Source organism: Triturus cristatus, chromosome 4_2 (genome assembly GCF_964204655.1).
Source record: "Triturus cristatus chromosome 4_2, aTriCri1.1, whole genome shotgun sequence".
In the NCBI taxonomy this organism is placed as follows: Eukaryota; Metazoa; Chordata; class Amphibia; order Caudata; family Salamandridae; genus Triturus; species Triturus cristatus.
The window spans coordinates 282888416-282913743 of NC_140586.1; the positions used below are offsets into that span (position 1 = coordinate 282888416).

Below are 25328 nucleotides of genomic sequence, written 5' to 3' on the forward strand. Positions count from 1 at the left end.
CTACGTACCCAACAGGATACTCCGCTCCGCTGACCACGCCCTGGCCACGGTCCCGCGCATCCGTAGAACCACTTCCGGAGGCAGATCCGTCTCCCACCGCGCTGCCAAGACATGGAACACCCTCCCCCTCTACCTACGACAAACCGAAGACCTACTGACCTTCAGGAGACAACTCAAGACCTGACTTTTCGACCAGTAGCAGCAGCAACACCCCCCCCCCCCCAGCGCCTTGAAATCCTTGCGGGTAATTAGCGCGCTTTACAAATTAACTGATTGATTGATTGACGTGGTGGTGGTGATGGTGGACGTGGTGATGGTGGACGTGGTGGTGGTGGACGTAGTGGTGGTGGTGGATGTGATGATGGTAGTGGACGTGGTGGACGTGGTTGTGGTGGATGTGGTGGTGGTGGACGTGGTGGTGGACGTGGTGGTGGATGTGGTGGTGGACGTGGTGGTGGTGGTGGCAGACATGGGGGTGGTGGTGGACGTGGTGGTGGTGGACGTGGTTAGGGTGGATGTGGTTGTGGTGGACATGGTGGATGTGGTGGTGGACGTGGTGGTGGTGGACGTGGTGGTGGTGGATGTGGTGGTGGACCATGGTGGTGGTGGACGTGATGGTGGTGGATGTGGATGTGGTGGCGGTGGACGTGGTGGTAGTGAACATGGTGGTGGACGTGGTGGTGGACATGGTGGTGCTGGTGCTGGACATGGTGGTGGTGGTGGTGGTGGACGTGGTGGTGGACATGGTGGTGGTATTGGTGGTGGACATGTTGGTGGTGGACATGGTGGTGGTGGTGGATGACATGGTGGTGGTGGATGTGGTGGTGGTGGACGTGGTGGACATGGTTGTGGTGGATGTGGTTGTGGTGGACGTGGTGGTGGTGGACATGGTGGTAGTGGACATGGTGGTGGTGGTGGACGTGGTGGTGGTGGACGTGGTGGTGGATGTGGTGGTGGTGGACGTGGTGGTGGTGGTGGTGCTGGATGTGGTGGGGGACAACAATTAGGTAGGAGGGTGCTGGCAGAATGCGGAAGGAGAGGATAATCTCAAAGGGGGCACATGGGAGAGCAGAAAGAGGTCCGAATATTAGAAACAAAAAACGGCGAGTAGATAGAACACAAAACAGATTTAACGGGGTGGTCCATTTTTATAGTTCATATGAATGTTCCTTAGCGCCCCATTTTTAGTAAACAACAATTAGGTAGGAGGGTGCTGGCAGAATGCGGATGGAGAGGATAATCTCGAAGGGAGCACATGGGAGAGCAGAAAGAGGTCCGAATATTAGAAACAAAAAACGGCGAGTAGATAGAACACGAAACAGATTTAACGGGGTGGTCCATTCTTATAGTTTATGTGAATGTTCCTTAGCGCCCCATTTTTAGTAAACAGGGGGACCATGGGGAGATTAATTGATGAATCACGCATGATGATCGCGTGCGATTAATTGATTAATCACACATGATGATCATGTGCGGAAGCTGGTGTTGTTCGATTCACGGCGTTGGCTTACCAATGTGTGATTCGGGGCAAATTAGTTAATCTCCTGTGCCTTCTAAAAGGAAATGTGTTCCTGTGTGAATGTGCTCTTGTGTAATGTAACTGGGTGTCTTGTAAAGGTCTCTACTACTACTCTTGAGTTCAGTTTGCGCTGTATGAATTTGCTAAACAAACAGCCAGCAGACTGTAGAGAAAGAGCCTATTATATCCGTTCATGTAGTGCACGCACAGCAATGAGGGCTCTGTACAGCCCAGTACTGCATTTAAAATTTAAAGCGCATTAAAGCGCAATGCTCCGTTATGAAAAAAAACACATCGTGCCTCCAGTGAGAGTGGCTCAAAAAGAAAAGAAAAAAGTGCTCAGCGGCTAATTAAGAGACACTGTCTCCCTCCGCAAGTAAAAGATCCAGTCCCGGTGGGCAGGACCAAAAGTGGACAGGGTGGTAACAAGGAGGGACTAAAAACCCTCCTGGACAATCGTAAAACCCGGTTTTGCATAATTGGTGATGCAAACTGACGCGCACCAATGCAAAACACGGGCGCACCAGAAAGCCAGCTTCTGGAATCGTATTGATTCCAAGAAGCCGTCGCATGGCGAGTGCAGCGCATGCGCGCTGCTGACGCCAGGCGAGACCTAAAAAAGCGCTATGCTGCTACCACAGTGAAATGTCTATGAACAGGTACATTCACAGTCATCCGTTATCAAAAGGAAGGCAATCTTGGTGTTCACTTTTGGACCCCAGAGCCTCGCTCTGGGTTGTCAGTGCCTTTAAATATGCAAGGCTTTAGGGCACAAGCATGACTGTCACGTGCGCCAGGCACTTTAAATCCAAAATACTCTAGGCACGGGTGCACTCTTGCAGTACCATTCCTGTCCCAAAACAGCTTTTGCTGTCTGTTGTCAAAGACCTGCTGCTCACGATACTATGAAAAAATCATGCTACCAAAACATCAAGAGCCAAAATATCGAGAAGGCGAGTTCATAGATGTAACTATAGATTTATTATTATGGAATCAACACCACATCTACATACCATGAAGATATATATGGACAAGATATATTTTTTATATATGAATATACATACACACACCACATTTTGCTGGAATATATTTGTCTTTATTGTCTAATGGATTGAAATGCAACTAAAATAAACTTTTGAATATCCTTCATGGTCATCGAAGACTTACCATTTGGGAGCCAGGGACCCAGGGATTAGTTCCATCATATATGCAGTCTCTGGCTGAGACGGTATTATTGAGATAGACAAGAAAGCCATCGAATCATAAGCAAGGAGGCTGACCCACCTCTATATTGACTCTAGAATATTGTGCTATGAGAATATCATGGACAAAATTTGAGGACCGAAACATCAACAAGGCAAGTGTGTGTGTGTGTATATATATATATAGTGCTATCATGGGGAAGTCCCCGGTTGGTTGGCAAGAAAAGGAACAAGCATGACGGCAGTGGAAGATGTGGGTCCCGTAGCGCGGCGGTTTTTGTAACAGCCAGCATAGGATCTGCGTCTTTTGCCAGCAAGAAATGCCTTGTCCGGAAGATTGACACCAGCTGGTAATTGGGCACTACAGACGATAACACTGATGTGGTGAGGAGGTTCTGGCGCTATCATTTTTGCTGATGGGTCCCCCTCAATCCCGAGGTAGCACTTTTAATGAAAGTCATGTTATGTTGGCAGTTATTGCATTAATTTGACATTTGCCTTTGCTTTGAAATGAATTATTTCGTGACCCCGTAATATGCAGCTGCAGCCATTTGTCCTGCTAATTATCCTACCATACAGCTGCATTATGGGATACGGAGTTTCTAGTGCTTTACAGACTTGGAACTGCAAATTTACTCTTGGTCTGCAAGCTTAATCCCGTTATCAGACTATAACTATCCGGTCCCGGAGCACGGTGAACAATAACGTTTGGGCATTTCAATTTTGGCAGAAAAATAGCTTGATTTTGCAGCTGAGATCGGAGGTCATGTACGCATAGACAGTGCATTTGCCTGGGTGAACTCTAAACAACATCGGCAGTAACCACATGATACGAATTTAACGGCTGACATTTCTTTCTTTTTAACAGGTATTGTTTTTATCATGATGAATGTTTAAAATGATAACACAGGATCAAGAGTTTGGGGATGTATCTTTAAATGCCCTAGTAATCCCACCGTGACAAATGACTCATAACGATTTCCATGATTGATCAATTCATGCTGTCTGCATTTTTTCAGCATTATCAACAAACGCAAATGCAAGCATTGTGTATAATATTCATTCTTAATGTTATGCCTTACCTGTATAAGGGCCGATTTTCGGCTGTGGACAGCATCTATATGACGCATTTGGGCCGTTAGGGGAACACATACATCACAGTATGTTTTCTATGTTTACACATCGGTCAGGTGGGAAGGGCTGTATAAATGAAGCATCATAGCATACCAAATTAGATTGACAAAGGCCTCTTGAAGGCTGAAACGCGTCTCTCCTGCTGCTTGGGATTGAGGGCGACAACAATTAAATAAAGCGATGCCGAATCCTGAACCACCTGTGTCCGTGCTTCCTTCCATGGTGTCGCCGTGGGAGGTGGATTGTTTTGTTGGTTCATATATATATGTGTATATATATATATATATATATATATATATATATATATATATATATATATATATATACAACAGTTCTGTTGCTAAGAAACCTAAGCCGCTTGACAATGGCGGGCCGTGGCGGGGTCGCAAACACATACGTATCGAAAACAGAGTAGTCTCCCAAATCCATGAAACAACACACCGTGGCCCAAAGATTTCCTTAACAGTGATTCTTCATTGCAGTGTCACTCTACGCGTTTCGGAGCGTCCGCTTCTTGTTCACGAGTATATATATATCTATATATATCTATAATTTTTTTTTTCATAGATCTCCAAACAAAGGCCCCGATTGGGCTTAACAATGATGAAGAGCTTTGGGTACATCTGGAAGCATAGGATAAGAATTGTAAACGAGTACTACTGTTGAATAAGATTCTCTTGTAAAGAGAAATGTGGCATATGACTGACTAATGATTTGCAATAGAGCATTGTGCCCATATGAGTAAACAAACGTGGGTAACTCTAAAGCTTTAAGAAATGAAATCACTGCTTGATAAATGGCCATTGTGGGCGCAATTGTATAATTAATTTTATATAGACATAACTGGGCAATATAAAGAGCTGGGAACCTATATGATTTAATATGGATCCCAATACACAATTATTTTAAAGTGTGATTAATTAATTAATCAATTTTTTGTATTTATATTTTGTCTGTACTCACGCACTTTTATGTTTGAAAGAGGCAGTATAGAATTCACAAGCTAAACATTATACTACAAGATCGCCACCAATTGTAGAAGCTGGATATAACAAAATGATAGTGCATCATTTATGTCATTGATAGGTCATGTGACATTGTGTTATGTGAAATACTGCCAAATCGACACAGGGTAACTGACATTGATAAAGCAGTAAGGCGAAACGCGTCTGTCAGGGGAAGGTGTCTGCACTAATAAAGTATTTGATACTCTAATTCACTGTCCCCTCATGTGCTTTCCGTCGGGTATTGAAGATCATCCAACACCTGTTGTTGCAATATATATATATATATATATATATATATATATATATATATATATATATATATATATATATATATATATTTCTGGGTATTAATACTGAAGAGTGGGACGTGACAACTTTACGTGATGATACTAACTGAAAGATTTAAGATAAGGAAACTACATGAGGGACGTCGATTATCTGCTGCTATTTTTGAATGTTTGATTGTTTACATTCGATTGACTGAAATTTTATGATTATGCACTTTAGCACTAGATCACTTTTTTGCACTATTTTTGCACACAATGATTTACCATGCATACGGAATCTGATACATATATTTTTTGTGTTTTAAGCCAGTGATTGTGGTTACTTATTTGGCGGAAATTTATTTCCAATAGAGATTCTTCACCAAGAAGTGTGTAAATAACCTTGGCTCTAATGCTTCAAAAATAATTTGTATAGGCTGGTTACATAATATAAAAACACTATGTTCTTATTATTGTTTGGTACTGTATTAGCTTCTTATTTATGTTCAACATACGACTCCCTTGTGGGAGGTACCATCAAAACCAGTTTTACAACTTAATTCTCTAATTCCTATGATTGGGCAATGGTAATCATGTGCTTTTTTAAAATTTATTATTTAAGTGCACTGATAGGTCCAGCGCGTCATGTGAACAAGACTGCCTGTGTGCAGTCGAAACGCGTCATGCTGGGCACTTGCTCGTATTGATTTTGCATTTTGCACTTGCATTTGCACTTTTTTTTAATCTGCTAAAAAATGAAATAAAAATAAAGAATTAACTATCCATGCGGTGGTCCGTACCTGTTTGGTGTAATCAAGACGTCGATTACTTCAGGATGGTGGTGTGCTTATATATATTTCCCTATATATACTTGCCTTGTTGATGTTTTGGTCCTCAATTTTTGTCCATGATATTCTGATAGCACAATATTCTAGAGCCAATATAGAGGTGGGTCAGCCCCCTTGCTTATGATTCGATGGCTTTCTTGTCTATTTCAATTCCATGCTCCTTATTCAATTACTTTCCTCTCTATTCCTGTGTTTGTCCGGCCTCTAAAGCAATCCTTCTTTATATTGTTTCTGAATGGATGACTTGTATCCTTCCCCATCTGAAGTGAGGGAACTATTTTTTTTTAGTTCTCTTTCAGTACTCCACGGATTGTATTGCTTTTCACACTCACTCGCACATCTTTTCATTTCAAACCCCACTCATCCATCGCTCCACTGTCCCCCCTTCCCATAAAATCTGCCGGCCATACGTTTTAATCCAACGAGGCAGAAGCAGCTTTCCATCTTTTTGAGGTCAGTAAACTGATTAATATTAAAATGAGCAATAGTTACACCTGTTATTAACAGCATTCAAAACTAATTTGCAGATGATCTGTCAGTTACTATGCTAGCCCTAAGAAAGCTTACATATATTTGTCATAGTTAGATTCTGGTTAGTGTTGTTAGGTTTGTGTCCATTTATTTGGAAAATGCAACAAAGTACTGTGAAATGTTGTGCAAAAATTCTTCAAATTTTAAATTATATCTTCCACGTGCAAAGAGATATTGATGCCGGAGCTGGAACAATAAATAGTTCTGAATGAGCAGCACTGGCATGATCTAAAGGAAGCAAGTGGGATAAAAGATACAAGGTTGTTTTGGGACATTGTTAAGTGGGGTGGGGGAGGTCGCCCTGAATCCCCGGCAAATTATGTGACCCAAGAAGGCTGGTTGGACTACTTTAGCCCCCAATATGCATGCACTCCCTTAGCTGCCACTATTGAGGATCTTAATTACATGTTATATGCGAGCCCCCCTTTTGATAACAACGATGTAATGATGGCCCTTAATTCTGTGGCTAATGGGAGAGCTCCAGGGCCCGATGGTGTCCCGCAGATGTCTTCCTCCATGATAAGAAATGCTGGGCAAAATATATTGAAAAGTTAGCCAACGCTGTGGCATTAGGTGCAGCAGTCCCGAAGTCTTGGAAAGGGGCAGTGATAATTCCTGTGTTCAAGAAGGGGGACAGAACCCAGCCGGGGAACTATAGGCCCAATAGCCTGATAGATACAATACAAAAAGTAATAGGGAGAATGCTTCTGAATAAAATATTAGATTGGGCAGAAGAGGAAAACATCTTATCTCCCTTTCAGGCGGGCTTTCGTAAATCAACCAGTACAATTGATCAGGTATTTCGATTTACACTCATACACTGGAAGACAGTGCTGCTGGGTAAAGGCAGCATATATGCAGCCTTTATCGATCTACGCGCTGCCTTCGACCTCATACCCAGGTCTCAGTTATGGGCAGTATTAAAGAAGCTGTGTATGCCGGTTGAAATACTAACTCTGGTCATGAGGCTGCACGAGGGAAACTACGCCAGCATTCAGTGGGGAGGGTACGGAAAAGTAACCCCTGAATTCCCGGTTGAACGAGGGGTGCGCCAAGGATGTGTCTTGGCCCCCACACTTTTCACACTCAATATTAATGGCGTGATTGATCGAATGAACCTGATAAGTACTGATGCTCCTACCCTGGCAGGTGTAAAAACCCCAATTTTAATGTTTGCGGATGACACGCTTATTTTATCAAAAACCCCGAGTGGACTTCAGCCTGCTCTGACGATTTTTGAGAGGTTTTGTGAGGACTACGGGCTGGAAGTTAATGTAGCAAAAACCAAGCTCCTGGCATTTAATCCGCACTGTCATTTTAGGGGTAACTTTTTTATGAATGGCCAAAGAGTGGAAATGGTCAGAGATTTTACTTATCTGGGCATCCAAGTTGATAAGGGTGCTAAATGGGGAAAGCACATTGAACTGGCAGCACTAAAACATCGTCAACATGCAGGGGTTCTACACTTAGAGCATAAGAAGTCATTGACTAAGCCTATTAAGCCAGTTCTCCAAGTCTACGAGGCTAAAGCTGTAAGCTCGGCTCTCTATGGCGCTGAGCTATGGGGGTTCGAGAACACTCTCACTACAGCTGAAAATAAGTTCTTACTCAATATCACAGGTCTCCCGAAAAGCACTCCCATGAAGCCGCTGAAATACGATCTGGGTAGAAAGGACATTGCAGATTTGGCGAGACTTCGTCCCATTTTGTATTGGCGCAGGCTCTGGACTACTCCGGAGCTTGCCCATTATGCTTTAGGATTCATGGATGTCATAAAAGCAGACAAATTCTACAAGATACACTGGCTTAGGGAACTGGCCAACATGTTGAAGGAAATGGGAATGCAGGGGCTGTGGGAAAACCCCAAAACAACTTTATTCCCTGCTAAAGAGATACTAAAGGGAAAATATTGGGAATTAATAGCGCAGCGCATATGGAATAAGGCAAATCCTTCCACAATGGAAGGACGCTTCCTCGAGTCTAAATATATCCCAAGGTTAGAATCCTATTGGGACCTCATTACGAAACCTGGTAATAGGAAGCTCTACTTACAGCTGAGAGCTGGGTCCCTGCCCCTAAGATCACTCACCGGCAGGTGGGCCAGTGGAGATAGTGATACCTGCCCGGCATGCGGGACTCAAAGGGAAACCATTCCACACTTTCTTTTTGTCTGCTCCGCGTATTCAGTTCCCAGAAGAGTTTGGTTAAGTACAATGTGTAAATCCCTGGGGACAAAAAGTAGCACTGAGGCACTTAGAATAATTTGCACTAGCACCTTACCATTTATTTCTACTGCTGTTGCTAAATATTTGGGCTGGGCATGGACAATGAGAAAGAAAAGATTGTTGGAACCAGTAGTACCAGGCGTTACTTGCATCTAGCACTTTATTGATTATTGTACTGTGTAACATACCGGACTGTGCATCTTACATGATTATATTCTACCCTAATAGAATTTTGTATATAGTTTTTTAAATGATTTTTTTATATTTTATTCTTTTTAATCTGTCTAAATGTTCTGAGAGATATCTGTATTTGTAACTGTTGAGGCGCATACATTCTTGTATTGTTAATGGAACGCCTATTGTTCTGATGCTTTTATGAATTTTATTCGAATAAAGCTGATTTGATTGATTGGTTCTGAACGTGCCTAAAAGATAACTTATAGGTTTTACTGGTGGAGAAGTAGGCTAAACGTGTGAATAACCTCTGGCACAGGAACGTGTGAACTCTAAGGCTATGAAATTGTTATCAGTTGTATAGAGAACGAGTGCCACTTGACTTTGTGTAGTTTTTGCGGTTGAGTAGGCACGCTGGAGTTTGTGTGTGCACGTTGAGGACCAGATTTTTCAAAATGTCACACAATGCAGCAATACAACTTGCTGCCTGCATGACAAGGAGAGAGCAGGAATGTGCCATATCTACTAAGATATGACACATTCCTGCTGTCTCCCTGCACTGGCGCACTGAGTGATGCCTAGCGCCAATGTAGTCACCCTTGGGCTAAGGTGCAAGAGTGCCTGCATTACAGGTAGGATTGTTTTTATACAGAAAAGGGCACCATCCAGCACAAAAGCAATCCTCAGTGGCATTTTCCTCTTTACGTAGAAGGAGGAAATAACAGGGATAAATAAAGATATTTCTTCTCATACGCCTCTGTTGGGAAGACATACTATTTTTGCGCAATCCCAGGGTTACTGCCCTTAGTAAATCAGGGATTGCATCAAAATCCATGGGTTGATGCATGGCCACGCCCGTGCTCCTCCCCTGGAACACCTTCCCAAAGCAGAGTAATGAAAGGCAGCGATTTGCACTAATTTTTGTTACTATGGATTTACCAAGCCACGCAGAGCCACACAATGTGGGTTTCCGTGGCTTGGTAAATCTCACTTAAGCACTAGTGTTGCTTTGCTTCACCTTGCGTGAAGCAAGGGCAGGTCAACGGCTTAGTAAAGCTGGACCTGAATATGCCAAAAGAACAGCACTGTGTGTCATGCATCGTTATCTATGACCTGTAGGCAAAAGGGGTTAAACTGGAACCCGGGTACACCCTCTCAAACATTATGCTTGAGAAAAACAAGAAGTATCCTAGGTCTGAAAAAGACTAGATGGAGGTAGTTTTCAGCACTTATCCCCTCTGATTGCACAAAAGGTTTATCCCCACACCAGAAGACTCAGGCCCCTCTAAACCACTCAGTTTTTGTTATTTTCACTCAACAGTTCATCTGTGTTGTAGTCCATATTGGTGAAGTTTCACTGCAATTGCGAGGAAGGGTCTGATGATGAAGCATTATTATTATTATTATTATTATTATTATTAATTAACACTTCTTAAGCGCATGGCTTCCCTAAGGCATCCCAGCGCTAGCGGCAAAACAGAAGAAGGAAGGAGGTTTACAGGTTAGTGTTCTGGAACAGCCATGTTTTCAAGTGCTTTCGGAAGGTGAGATGGTGGGTCTTTGAGCACAGATGCACGGGGAGAGTATTCCAAAGCTTGGCTATGCTGTAGGAAAAGGGGCTACCTCCACTTCGCATCTTTTGGATTTTAGGGATAGCGGCCAAGCTCGGGCTCGCAGAGCAGAGGGGTTTCCTAGGACGATAGAAGGTGATAAGGGACTTGTATATAGAAGGGCCTTTGCCCATAAGAGTCTTATGGGCTATACAGAGGGATTTGAATTTTATCCTCTCCAGAATAGGTAGCCAGTGTAAGGTCCTCAAGCACAGCCTTGCCGATTGAGTTCTAGGAGTACCAAGCAGCAGCCTGGCGGCGCAATTCTGGACAACTTGGAGTTTCCTTGTGGCAGGATTTGGGTGCACCCAGGTACAAGGAGCTACCATAGACCAGGCGCGAGAGGACCAGAGCCTGGACCATAGTTCTCCTAGCCCCAATAGGGAGGAGGGGGAGAACTTTCCTCAGCATTCTGAGGATACCATAACAGATACCTGTCAGTTCCACTGCTTGTTGGTCACATTTTAGTGATTTATTTAGCCAGGCGCCCAGGATTTTGATCTTGGCCTTTGGGGGTCGGTGCAGGTCCTATACAAATTGGCCATGGCAGTTTGAGATCCGCGTTGGGCAAATTGCCTAGATACATTATTTCAATTTTGTCTCCATTGAACCTGAGACAGGAATGTTGCATCCAGGTTGCCACCTTCTCCAGGTAGGATTCCAGATCGGAAGGAGCATTGTGCGGATGGTTTAGCAATGCCACCAACTGAGTATCATCCGCATAGGTGACAATTTTAATTCCATAGGGCAGGACGACGTCAGCCAGCGGCCTCATGTACACATTAAATTAGTGGGGGACTCAGGGAAGATCGCTGAGGTACTCCATAACTGAGGGGTAGACACCTAGAGGTGGATTCTCCGGCAAAGACTTGGAATGTTCTACCATTAAGGTATGATTGGATCCAAGTAATGGCTCCCCCTGACACTCCAACGCTCCTAAGCCTATTAAGGAGGATGTCAAAATTGACTGTGTCGAAAGCATCACTCAGGTGGAGGAGAATAATAGCTACTGCTCCTCCCTGATCGATAAGATTTTTTGATTCTTCGACTACGGTAATAAGTGCTGTTTCCGTTCTAAGAAGGAGACGGAAGCCAGTCTGAGAATGGTGCAGGAGGTCGTTGATTTCTAAAACGTCAGAGAGGATAATATTGACATGTTTTTCCAGGACCCTACAAACCATTGGCAGCAGAGATATCGGACGGTAGTTACTCAACACATCAGGGTTTAAGCTTGGTTTCTTCAGTAAAGCCTTCACCATGGCATGTTTTCAAGAAGGTGGAACATAGCCATTGGTGATGGAGAGATTTATTACGTCCAGTATTACCGGAAGCACCATCTTTTTAATGTTGTACAACAGGTGGGGAGGGGCGAGTCACGAGAGGAACCCGACTTTATTTGAGCAAAGATTTTTGAAAGTGTGTCCTGGTCTAGGAGTGGAAATTCCTCCAAGGTGTGCCGAGAGAGGTCTGGAGTCCTGTTGATGGCAGGCAAGTCAAGGGTTATTGGGCCTGGGAAAAGGGGGTCCCTAGGACATGGAGTGACAGGGAATGTGTTATATATGTTCTGGATTTTTCCATGAAAGTAATCTGCTATTTCATTGCAACGATTGACAGAAATTGCTGTTGGAATTTCAGGGGAGGGGAGCTCTAAAAGAGTTTTCACAATGCAGAATATTTCTCTGGGAGTGTTAGCTGCTGAATTGATTTTTCTTCATAGTAAAGCGCCTGGGCTTTTTTGATTTCAGTTTGATAGCATTATATGGATTCTCTATATTTCATTTTACTGGTCTCGCTATAGTCCTTTCTGGTTGGGTGAGGGTGTTTGTCTTTTAAGCATAAGACTTCTTCACTATGTCATATGATATTTATTTACATGACACAACTCTAGCCTTTTTTTCAGACCTAGGGTAGTTTATGATTTTCTGTCGTGCATCAGGGCCAGATATGTGCTGTAGATATAAGAAGATTTCCTGTATGTCATACTTGGGGCCTAGAGACAATAAGTAGCAGGGGAGGCACGCAGCCGCACCAACCTCAAATATACATTGTTGATAAAGTAAGATAAGTGTTTGAGCCTCTGTGCCCAGTCATTGAAAAGGTTGTTCAAAGGATAGAAAAAAGGCAGCGAGTATGGCTGATAGTTCAATATTGATTTTGAAGATGGGCAGGAAAAACACATTTAGTAAAGCTCTGAACTGTGAGGTGGTACTTTTTTCTGATGTGGGTAGATAGTGAGTTCCATATTTTGTCAATTTACATGGTGAGGGAAATCTTTCCAGTAGAGATTTGTTTAGGATTGGAAAATGCAATAATTACTTGGGTGTTGGAAGTAAGGATTAATATAGGCTGGTTTCCGTACAGCCTATAGTATAGGAATATTAGTCCTAGCATGCTGATGGGTATACAGTCTGCTAGCCAGAAGGCTTTGAAGGAGACCTAGCAGGCCACAGCTAGCTATTGAACAGTTTTAATGGCTGGTGTTATATAATCCAACAGGTCTAGGTTACGAAGGTGTTTTGCAACCAAGGGGCATATTTACAAGGAAATGACGGAGCACGGAGCTGCGGCAAATTTTGCAGTGCCATCCTCCGCCATCTCCATAATGCAGGGATGCACCATATTTACAACAATACGGTGCATCCCTGTGTTTTCCCTAGCGCTGGCACTAAAAATAGCTGTCTAGCACCAATGCAGACACCCTTGCGCCATAGTGCAAGGGTGCCTGCATTGTAGGGAATGATTGTTTCTGTGCAGAAAAGTGTCCCTTCCTGCACATAAACAATCAATACTGGTGATTTGCTCCTTCTATGTGTGCTGCAGAATGCAGCGCACACAGAAAAAGCAAAAACGAGGCAAAATAAAAGTATTTCTCCTCGTTGCTCCATTCTAACGTCTGCTATTGGATAGTATTAATTTTTGGTGCTGCCTCAGATTTACACCTCCTTGTAAATCTGGGGCAGGGTAAAAAGGTTATAGGTGTGGCAATGGAACGCCCACAGCAACACCCATTGCATGCCCCTTTCATGCAGATATCTAATGCCACTTTGTAAATATGGTGCAGGGCATTGCGCCACAGGAACATCAAAAAATGTGACGTTCCCCAGGCCAAATCCCCCCAAGTTCTGAATCTTCTGAAGTTTACACATGCATTTTGCTGGTGCTTTGAGAAAGAGCCCATTGGTGTAGTCAAGGCAGAAGAGAATGAGAGTGGTAGCTTGAACCTGGTATGGAAACCCCAAGAAAGGGAGGGCCTCTTTACAAGCCCATTACGCTGCCGGTGTGTCACTTTGTTTGACGCACCGGCGGTGCAGTGTGCCTGCCCATATTTACAAGCCCAAATAAAAGCACCCTGCGTGACTTTTCAGGGGCTTGTTAATATAAGCCCTTTTCATGCATTACTCTGTGTGAAAGGGACGTTCCATGGGTGTTGCTGTGGATGTTACCACACAACATCCAAGGAACATGATACATTCCCAGATTTACAAAGTTAAGTTTTGTAAAGCTGGGAATGCATCAGAATCCTACACCTCCGAGGCGCAATGAGGAAAAATACTTTTATTTCTCCTTTTTCCTATGCAGCACGCATAGAAAGAGGAAAATGCCATCAATGATTGTTTGTGTGCAGGAAGGTGTACGTCCGTCACAAAAACAATCATCCCTACAACGCACGCACCCTTGCAACATGACGCAAGGGTGCCTGCACTGGCGCAAGGCAGCCAATTGTGCTCCAGCACAAGGGTAGGCACACCGTTGCGTCGTATTATTAATATGATGCATCCCTGTGCTTTTAAAATGACGCAGTTTGGGGCAGCAAATTGGCTTGCGGCACTGCCCTGCGTCTTTTTTTTGTAAATGAGCCCGTAATATCTATCTGAGGAGACTGGAGATGTGGTAGAAGAGATTTGACAATCGACCTTCACTGCCAACATAGGTTCGGCATTAAAGAAAACATTTACGCAAAGCTTGATATTTCAATGGGGAGCTAGTTTAAAATAAAAATCAGTGCCACAGGTCATAAATTGCATTTTGTTGGTGTTCATCTTTAAGTAGTTTCTGTTTCATGAAGTCATTAAATGCCATAAGACAAGTTCTGAGGGCACACGCATCAAGGCTGGAAGACGGCTCATGTTTGAAGATGATCTGCGTATTATTTACTCAACAGACAACACCTGAACAGTGAATGTAGATGGAAAGGGTGCTTTGGCAGTGATTAACCAATAAGGGGTACCCTAAATGACCCAAAAGGAAATGTGCAAGAGAGAGAGAGAGAGAGAAAATATGGTTGTGATTTGATAGGAATGTGAATATCCGGTGCAAGGTTTTGTCCTGGATGCCCATCTCTGATTGGCAGTTGAGGAGGTGTGGGATGATGATTTACTGTAGCAAATGTAAATCACAGATCTACAGGGGTTAAGCTAGATATGGATAAAAAAATAAAGACTTTTTCAAGAGAGTGCGATGAATAGAGGAAGAGCCCCAATAGAAGGCGGCAAAGATTGAGCGATGATTGAACACTTTAAAGAGTTGAAGGAGAGGTGTGGCACGTCTTGCAGATGTTCAGCTGCTTGTAAAAGGTGGGAATGGTAGTTGGGGGAGGACAGTTGCAGTGCACTTTCAAAATAAACCCTTAAGTTGCAGGTCTTTGGCAAGGGAAGAATAGAGCTGATACAAAACCAGGTAGTAGATGAAGGGGCCCTGAAGGCAGTGGAGTAGGAATAGCAGACTATCTCGGATTAAACATTAGGCAGCACCTGTCCATACTGTGCTGCAGGACAGAGAGAGAGACAGTCTGATACAGTAGTAAGGAGTGAGACTGTAAGAAAATAGAAAGAAAAAAATATTTGAATGTCATAAGGAATGAGGTCGAAGGAGAAGCTGAATGAGGAGAAGGTCTCTTATGGAGGTGGTACAGAGCACATATTGTAGTGGGCAATGAAAGAGCCTTTGGGAATGTGACCTACATGGTGTACCATCGTGTTCCCTTGCCCTGAGTACCCAACTACAAGTATTTGGTACCCTGGATCTTTTTTTATGGCCCCAGTTCACATGAATCTAGCATGTGCGCAAATCCTTGGCCTCTTCCTAGACAGGAGTGAGGTCCTGAATCTGTATTAGACCAGCAGAGTTGCACCAAATGTACTCTCATTTTTTTGGCAGTGGACTACCGTCCCTGTCATGGTTTGAGCCTGTAGAGCAGTGGTGTCAGCATACCATGTTGAGAATTAGTAGTTGTGGCCAGACCATTCTATTTGTGTCACAAGAGGCCTACTGGCCCACTTGTGCAAGGTTCAGTTTTAACATCCTGGTCCTAGTACTAACATCCCAGTCCTTGTGATGCATTTGAATATGTGTATAGTCTGCGTGATGCATTCATGGTGTGTACAAGTAAACCAGAGCAATGGAGGCCTCTAGGTTCCATTTTGGAAGTCCTTGGACTGTTCATGAGCACATGATGGAAGTGAGGTTGTTTTCCCAGACTGTGGAAATGTATTGCTGCCATTTCTGAAGCTGGAGGGAGGATACCAAGACAATAAAGTAGAGAAAGATAAGACAAGGCTACATTTAAAAAAAACTAATTAGGTCATTCTACTGCAAGACACTGCTTATTAGTCTTGCTCTGCACTGTTGTTTGGTAGATGGGGCGGGGTATGTGCAGCAGCCCCTGTTGTTCAGAGTTTGAAGAGTCCTTTAGGTGATGCTAGTCTTTCGCTGTCTTCCTGACTGCAACTAATGATAACCAGATGCCGAACGCTCTCACCTCTTTGTGTCCCTGTTGAGGGTGCTGCAAACTGGAGACGACCATCACTCTACACTAAATCTGTGTCTGGAAGACAGCCTAGAGAGGACACAGGAAAGAAGAATCAACCCAAATCAGTTTTAACAGTGCAGACAGAGATTCCACATCATCTGTCAGCTGTATCTGTGTAAGAGTGGAGGCTGCTGAACCGCCTGTTGTTCCAGTTGCAATTTCTATTTCACCAAGAAAGGAAGTGCTTCTCAAAGTACTCAAGTCTTCTGTGCAACCACAGCCAGCTTCCCAGCGGTGAGGGAACATCACCTGGAGTCCGACCTGGAAGGAAGTCCTAAAGTGCCTGAAAACTGACCTTCCCCAGATGAGCGCGAGAGAAGTGCACCTACCCTGCAGAAGGTATGATCAACCAGGGTCGACAGAAACAGAAACCCAAAGAAGCTCAAGAGAGATTGATCTGGTTGCTCCCAAGGACTGGGACGCAGACACTCTTGCCTAAACGCCCTTCAGCAAGTGTTGCTTGATCTTGAGGTAGATTTCACTGTGGCACTACCCCAAAGACAGCATGGGTAGACTGCACCATGTGAAATTGAACATTGTGCCTCAGTAAACCGTTCCGCTGCAAATCTTACAGTTGTGGCTGAAATGTACAGTGCCACTGCAATGACTAACCAGCCTTGGGCGGACTCTGCTGCTGTTCTATCACCTTGAGCTGTGCCCGAACTGCATCACCACCAAGAAGTGCCTGTGGGTGCCCTCTGACCTCTGCCCCACCAATTCCCCATCCGACTGAACTGGAACCCAGAAGTGGACCTGTGACCTGACGGAGACCATTGATGACTCCAGGGCCTATTGCAAGAACAGACTCTGGGTAGTGGCCTCCACTGTAGCTGCCGAGGACTGGTTTTGAGTGTTGCAGCACTCGTAGCTGGTGCCTCTACTCCCAGAGGACCGAGGAACACTGAGACGTGTGTTGCGGGTTCCAGTTGCAACAGGCACTGCAGAAGGACTCACAATGGGGAGATTAAACATTAGGACTAAGTGTGCTATCTAAGCACACATAAGAGGGGTAGCACTGCCCATGTGCCTGAAACCTGTCATACAAAATTCCTTAGTATCCTAAAAAGGAGCTAAAAAGGTATTTGAAGAAAGGGACAACACTCCACCCAAATGTGTACTCAACGTTGAGAGGCCCAGTCTACGTCTTGGATGCTACCAGATAGGCTGGCAACAGAGGGAGAAGCTTCTTTTGTTAAGGCGTTGCACACTACTTGTGTCATACTATAACCTTCGTGCCCAGTAACTAAGGGTGTGTCAGCAAGGGATCAAATGATCCTATTAGTGTAGAGAGGAGAAACCTCATAGGCGCAGGGGGTTCCAGATATTGAAAGTTACTGGGCCCAGGGCTTCTCATCATTGGTGCGCCCTCGTAGTTTGGGGCTGAATTCCAAAAGAGGGAATGCCAGTATTGTACTAGGCAGACATATGTCTGGCACTGTTTTAAGAGAAACTGTTTTGTTACAAAGAGAAATAAGGCCTGGAGGAAGCGTGTCCACTTAGAAAAAGGAATTATGTGAATTAAAAAGGCATCAGAAGGATGTATATATAACTTTATGTTCTGCACTTACCCCCTTACACATTCTAAAACAAGCATCTGCAATGCAATAGGTCTCGCATTTACGCGAGTTTGAGCTATTGGCATTTTAAATGACAATGCCTTTTATTTATGTTTTGGTTTTAAAAACAAATAAAATGCATTGTCATTTACAATGCCAATAGCTCAAAGTAGCGTAAATGCGAGACCTATTGCATTGCAAATGCTTGTACCCAAAAGGTGAAGTGCCCCTCCTGATCGAACTCAGACCTCTATCGGAGTTAATAGAATATGGCAACACGAGTCATTGAAAAACGTGGGAATCGGTTAAAAAATCAGAATTGTCTTCCTGCAATTAAGGTTTTCCAGAATTTTCCATTTATCCGAAAAGGGATCAGTTTAATCCAGACTCGTGTGTCGGATCAAAGGGACTGTTTAAATGTTCAAGCCAGGAGTGAGCGCCTCGACTGAGGTCATCGCAGGGGGCCTCGGTGTCTTCAAGTAGAGCTTTCCAGGCATATTTGTGTGCAGAATGGAGAAACAGCTGCTCAGTTTTAAACAGTGAATGCATTCATACCACCCGCCCTTTCTGTGTGCACTGGGACACATACTGAAGTGTGAGCCCTTTGGAGTGATGGACTCAAACTTCAGTATGCCTGCTGGTGTAACGCCTGCAAAGCTGCTGACGAGTGGCTGCTAGAGAGCTCTGCGAGCAACCTGCAGGCGTTGCGACCCTCCGAGGCCAATACAATGTATGACATGTATTGTATTGTATTGTAACACAAGGTAACATGGGATTTTATACAGTTAAAAGTAATCTGAGCTACTAGAACTGTGCAACAGCAGTGACTAAGTTATGTGCCAAATCAACATTACAAGTGTGGCCTTAACAAGTGTAAATATAATCAGGGCCATTTGAATTAGTCAGTGATAGAAGATCAAATGAGGGGTACATGTGCAGACCAGGTGGTACTACTGACAGCAGCCCGGGTGGCCCCAGCACTCCTCTGTGTTCTATAATCCTGAAAAGTAAAGCTATAGATAAACAAGAAAAGGCGATGGAAGGGGATATACCCAGTGCTGCAGGGCTACTTTGTAGTAAGAAGGGGGGGGGGGGATAAAACTGGAGTGTACGTGCCTGTTTGAAACGTTGCTTCTCTACTCTAAATGGAGTGTGTCAGACAGAGGTAAGCGAGTGTTGTCTATAACAGTGAAATCTGTGGTCTCTCGGCGCTTCAGCGAGTGTGCGTGTTTGGTGTATGTCCTAGATACTCCCTGCACTGTGAGGTTTTCACGCCGCCCGCTGTTCTCACTGCTGTGCTGGTGCTTTAGAAGTTAGTTCAGACTGTGCCCAGCTGTCTTTAGCTTTTCGGTTGTGAAACTACCCTCTTGAGTGTTCAGTATGATGAGAGCGGTTGTTGAAAAACAGCTGAGAATTTACAACATACGTTTCATTTACGGCACTTGACGTTTACAGGTGGATGCTGAGAAAGCATAATGGAAATGGACATCATTGTCTGTGCAGGGGTGTCAAGCCTTGAAAGTGCCAGAAGAGGGACTAACACTGACGGTCTGAGCAGAGGGAGCACAGGAAAGCAGCTTTAGGAGACATCTAGTGCATTGATAGCGATCAGAGTAGAGAGGCCATGTGGAGACAAGCACTGCCAGGTGATGCCCGGTACGGGGTGGGTGGAGTGGTTAAGTGCCTCCGTAATGTGTGGCCACCTTATGGGACTACAGGGCAGCTGCCAGGACCGGTGCCCTCACAGTTTCTCTTTTGCAGGATGAGTGGGTGAATAAATACCGGAGTCTGCACTAAGCTACTGCTTCGGTCCTGCCACTGACTGCTGACGATAAAGCGCCTCGGGCAGTAGGAGAGGCCCTTAGCGCCTCCTGTGGTTCGGCTCCTCTCACTGAACAATATCAGCTTATTTTACGGAACACTTTGCTAACCCTCCATCATAGCGCCACGAGGACGGGCGAAAAAGCAGACAAAAGGCAAGAGTGAACAAGTGGGAGGGGTGGGGGAGTGCACGCGAGCGCTAAGTAGCAGCTGTTTGCTCTATTTCATAGCACATACTCGGGCTTGTGGCACGCCGCTGCGCACTCCCGCAAGGCGTATGCCGCCACAAGCACGAGTATGTGCTTGGAAAAACAGCTGCACGTCGGCTAAAGGTCTCCTATACAGTACATGGGCACTGCGTAGGCGAGACCTAAACAGTGGACATGCAGAACCAGAGGTATGAAAAAATGGCCGACATGTTTCATTGCCTCCAAGCTTCCTGCAAATTCATCAGGACCAATAATAACAAGTCCAATAAAGGGTTTCTGAAAGTTGCACCTGAGCCCACTGGGGTGAATGCATGGCAGACAACACAGAGTAGGGTGCATTAAGAGAGTAAATGTTTCCTTTCAATAACTTGCATTTCTGGTGTTGGCAGCCACCAGCCCAGCAAGCACTGGTGATCTTCATGTTCAGGATACCAAATTCTTTATTGAGTAAAAGAGGGACGGCTGCAGGAGGGAGATTGTGTTCCCTGGATACAGCGCCCTGCACCACTGAACTCTGTATTTACAAGTTGTATTGTTTAGTATTTCATTTTGAACCTATTACTACTGGGGTTGTACTAGGCCCAGTTTGAAGACCTATAGTAGTGGAAGCAAAATCAGTAGCATAACTTAGAAGGCTTAGGATAGTCACAGATTAGTAATTATAGTGCTGAGCATTAAGTAGAACATATGGCCTGCCATAAGCATGGAAATGGGCAGTTTAACTGTGTCTGAGAGTCCTGTACCCTGCCCACTTTGTAGTGTAGAATGTGGGTTACCATAAGTGATACCTAATGCGCTGTTTGTTTTCTATTTGCAGAGCGGAGTCTTTCACCACCAATGAAGCTGTGGCAGAATCGAACACCTCTTCGTCATTGCAGACACGTATCAATGATTTTTTTAGCACAACCAACTCCAGTAAGTTTAAGACCCCTTCCACAGATCCGAGCAGTGCACTCACTGCAGAGTCCTCCTCCGAAGACAGCGATGTGGTGGATGTCAAACAGCTAATGGCAAATCGAATGATCATCTCTGCAAAGGCTGCAACAGCGGCTGAAGCAAGCAAGGACAAAGCGCATACGTCTGAAGCAAGCAAGGACAAAGGACATACGGCTGAATCAAGCAAGGACAAAGCGCATACGGCTGAAGCAAGCAAGGACAAAGTGCATAAGGGTACCACCCACATTGGAACATCAACCAGAAACAGTATAGACGAATCCACCCTGGTGGCAACTGACGGTAAAGCATCAAAGCACAGTCCTTCACATTCTCCACGTCGAACCTCTGTGCCTGAAGATGTTCTGACCTACGATGAAGACTTCTACGCGCCTGATGGCTTCCCCAGGACCATGCACAACATGCCGGACTTTGAGCAGGCCATTGAGCAGGCCAAGAAGGCACGGTACATCCGCTACAGGGTCAACCCCGAGTGGAACAAAGAGCTGAGTGTCGAACAAATATTTGAAAGGAAGAAAAATCAGGAATCATCAGCGGCTCAGGAGAAAAAAGCAGGAGGATCTTAGATGTCTCATCTGCAGTGACTGTAATTTGAAACGAGACAGCTGAATGGAGGAAGAGGAAGAACTCTAAAAAGGGTATTACTGCCCCGATCCATAATCATCGATCATGTAGGACATGGCTAGATCGCTTACCAGCCTTCTGATGAAAACAGTTCGCTGTCTGCTGGGGGTTGTCCTCATAATTCACCTGAGCGCCAGCATGGCGCTGTATCGTTAATGCTTAAAGTGCGTGGTGGAGTTCTAGTTGTTATGTGCTCGTGTCATTTCCCCATCTCTTTAAGTAAACTGTTTTTTGACAAATTAATGAACATTTGTTTAAATCTGTTTCTCCCTTACCTGGTATTCATCTTGGGTGACGGATAAGTAAATGGGATGCAGAAGCGATGCTACCCCTAGAGCAGATGTTTGAGTGTCGTTCTGGATTGACAATCAGTTACAAACAACCCAATCATTTACAGAATCTTCATTTACAGATTAGACATGTATATATGAGATGGTCCTACAAAGATCTTCATAGACGACCGGCAGCTACGGGCCCGATGGCAGACCATCTGTTCGGGGCTCGTGACAGCCAGCAGACTCCTACCAATATATAGTTCTAAGTCACCTACCCAAAAACAACCTAGACTCAAGCAAAGTGCCAGCTTGCTAGCCCACACCAGATGTATTCATAAGTTCCATGAAGACAGATCAATTCAGATGCTGGGAGCCCAACTGTAGAAGACTCTGAGACCAGAGTTAAAGTACCAACCAAACCTAATTGCATTCAGGAGAAAGGGAATGCAAGTGTCTTCAAAGAGGATTCGCCGCCTCTTCAGTAGTCCACCAAAACGATGGCCCTTCAGGCTCCCAAAAACGAACATGGTCTCGAAGAGAGCAGCTGGGTCCCTGCCAATGATAAGATCTGAAATCCAAATGAAAACGTGATCCTTTAACCACATCAGACTAGGCGCCATCGAGGAACAGGATTCGATTTTTCCTGATACTTCCCTCATTTCCTAAAATCAGCCCTCGAGGTGCCTCCCAGTCACAAGTCAGCACTTTACAATGCAAATAAATGTATTCAATACACAGCACAACTAGTAACAAAACCTGAACCCTTGACCTGCGCTTTTAACCAATGGCCACTTTCTCACAAACAGCAGTCATTTTGCAGCAATCCTCTTGCTTCATTATCTCAGGAGATGGCAGAGAGATCTTTTTAGATCTGGTTGAAGAAAGTTGTCACTATCAACCACAGATAATTATGGTGAGAAGGGGCAGCTAGAAGTGAGAAGAACAAACATGAGAACCAGCTCTTCAGTGTTAGAAACAGTTATGTAAAAAACAAAACTATGCACAACTGTCCATTGGTGCTTCTAGAGCTGATGTACGTCTCTTTCATTCATGGATGAATGCACCTCCTTCCAGCAAAGCAAAGAATATGCAAAGATTCACTTTCATCGCGACTCCCTGGGCGACTCCCTGGGTGCACTTTGCTCCTGCTGCCATGGGGCATTCCCATTGGATCTCAGTGAGAGATGTGTGGTCACAGTGTTGCTACAATGGAATAGGTGCTGCTTACAAAAGTGTTTGCCGTTAGGTGGTTCTGTGGTCAGTGTCCTTATATTGGCCATGTTGAAGTCAGGCACTGCTGTAACTGGTGATTTGCAAAATGCAGACATTCTAAGTTTAACATTTCCCTCATCTGAAGTCCAATACACAGTTAAAAAAACACACACCCTCGGCCTCAATTACAATCTTTTGCCATAGTGCAGCACCACAATCCTTCCGGCTGCACTGCCCTATGGCAAAAGGAAAGGGCAGGAATTCACAGTATCTATCAGATATGGTGCATTCCTGTCCTTTTTCCCTGCGCTGGTGCACAATTGGCTGCCATGTGCCAACGCAGGAACTCTTGCACTAAGGTGCAAGTATGTCTGTGTGAGGAGAATTATTGCTTTTGTGCAGGAAGGGACACCTTCCTGCTCCAAAACAAACGATGGATGTGATTTCCTCTTTCTATGTGTGCTGCTGAATGCTGCACACATAAAAATAAAAAAAGTTATTTCTCCTCTTTGCGCGTCCTCTACGTCTACTGGGGAGGCGTGGGCTTTTGACACTATCCGAGGTTTACAGAAAATTGCAAATCTGGGAATGTGTCAAATGCCATTGGTGTTACGTGAGAACACCCACCGTAGCACATGTCACACCTCCCCATCACAGTGTGAGGCAACGCAGCTACTTGCATTGCTTTGCCTCTCTCGGTATCTACAAGGCCATGAAAAGCCACGGAGGGTGGCTTTACGTGGCCTTGTAGATATGCACTGCCATATGTGCCGCCGGAGCATCATTAAAAATGACATTCCAGTAGCGCATGGGCCTAGTAAATGAGGCCCCCAGTCTTTATGCTTCGTTTAAGAAAGCTTTTACTAATAAATGAGTCAGACCTATTTGTGTTCGCAATGCTTGTTTTATTAGATCATATCTAAGCGTGCATTGTACAGAAAACAAACATGTGCAATGCAATAGGTCTCAAATTTGCAAGTGTTTGAGCCATTGGAATTGTAAATGACAATGCCTTTTATTTATGTGTTTTGAAAACCTGGAAGCGGTGCGTAAACACGCACTTTGTACTTATAGTGGTTGCTTATGGGAAGCAAGGCTGGCAGTAACTGCGCCTCTTTTACTACCCGTCTTGCTTCTCGTAAGTAAGGACTATAAGTACAAAGTGGGTGTTTACACACCGCTTGCAGGTTTTCAAAACACATAAATAAAAGGCATTGTCATTTACAATGCCAATAGCTCAAACTCTCCCAAATGCGATACCTATTACATTACAAATGCTTGGTGCTCCTTGTAACCGGTTCTTCTGCTGGATCCTAATATCTGTCCTGCTTCTTTTCTCTTTCCTGCTCCTTCAGGATGAGTTTGGTGATCACCATTTCTATTCAGCTATCAAGATTCTTAAGTTTGTCAGTCAGTCTTTTTCCCCCTTTGTGGAGTATGACTTCTATTTGGCACCCTCTTAAGGAGGCATTTGGCATATTCCATGTATACATTTCCTGTCTAAGGTGACAGTGGCTACAGAAAGGAATCACGTTTTTCAAACAATTTAGAAGGAAATTTCTACTAGCATGTCCTTGACAGATGTTCTACTACTGCCTGCCTCTAAGCAGTCCCTTTATATGATATGCCCTAATCAGATATTGTAACACTGCGGGAACATAGATGCAAGTTAAAATGAATTTCAAAAATCCCCTGCCTTCTACGATCTGCAATGCCAAAAAAACAAGCATTTGTAATGCAATAGGTCCGCATTTGCGAGAGTTTAAGCTATTGGCATTGTAAATGAGAATGCCTTTTATTTATTTGTTTTTCTAATTAACACATTAATAAAAGTCATTGTCATTTACAATGCCAATAGCTCAAACTCTTGTAAATACGAGACCTATTCAAAGAAGCAGCCGCCATAGTAAAAGCACGTATGGTGCACTGAATGTTGCAGGAAAGCAAGTCGTGCCTGTAGTAGGAGAAACTCATTAAAGAAAATAGTGCTTACAGACTAAAAGAGACGTACTGTGTAACAACCGAAGTAAAAGGGCCAGTCCTTGTGGGAGGTTACAAATGAAGACAAGGTGGTACTAAGGAGGGACTAACAAGCCTATTAACTAATCAGAAGCCAGCATTTATGAAGGACAATGACACAAGCCAATGACAAATATGGGCAGAGAGTGGGCGGGGCTTATACAGCATGTCGCAGAGCATGCGCTGCCCAGGCTTGACCTAAAAATGGAAGCCTCAGAATCCTGATGCAAATGAAGCCTAGCCGAGGTTCACATTTGAGTTCCATTCAAAATGGATTTTATTTTTTTAATTTATCTTAATGTAAAATAGAGATAAAAGTGGATCATTGTACAT

At 44.3% G+C, this 25328-nt stretch overlaps 1 protein-coding gene across 3 annotated transcripts in view; it reads left to right on the plus strand.

Annotated features, from left to right (window-relative positions):
* CCDC190 (coiled-coil domain containing 190) overlaps positions 1-21732 on the plus strand; it is a 204994-nt gene extending 183262 nt beyond the window's left edge. For all 3 annotated transcript variants that reach the window (XM_085601523.1, XM_085601525.1, XM_085601524.1), the window contains exon 4: positions 20729-21732. In XM_085601523.1, coding sequence (XP_085457649.1) covers positions 20729-21431 — 703 coding nt within the window. In that variant the 3' untranslated portion in view covers positions 21432-21732. The remainder of the gene's footprint in view (positions 1-20728) is intronic.
* The last annotated feature ends 3596 nt before the right edge of the window (positions 21733-25328 follow it).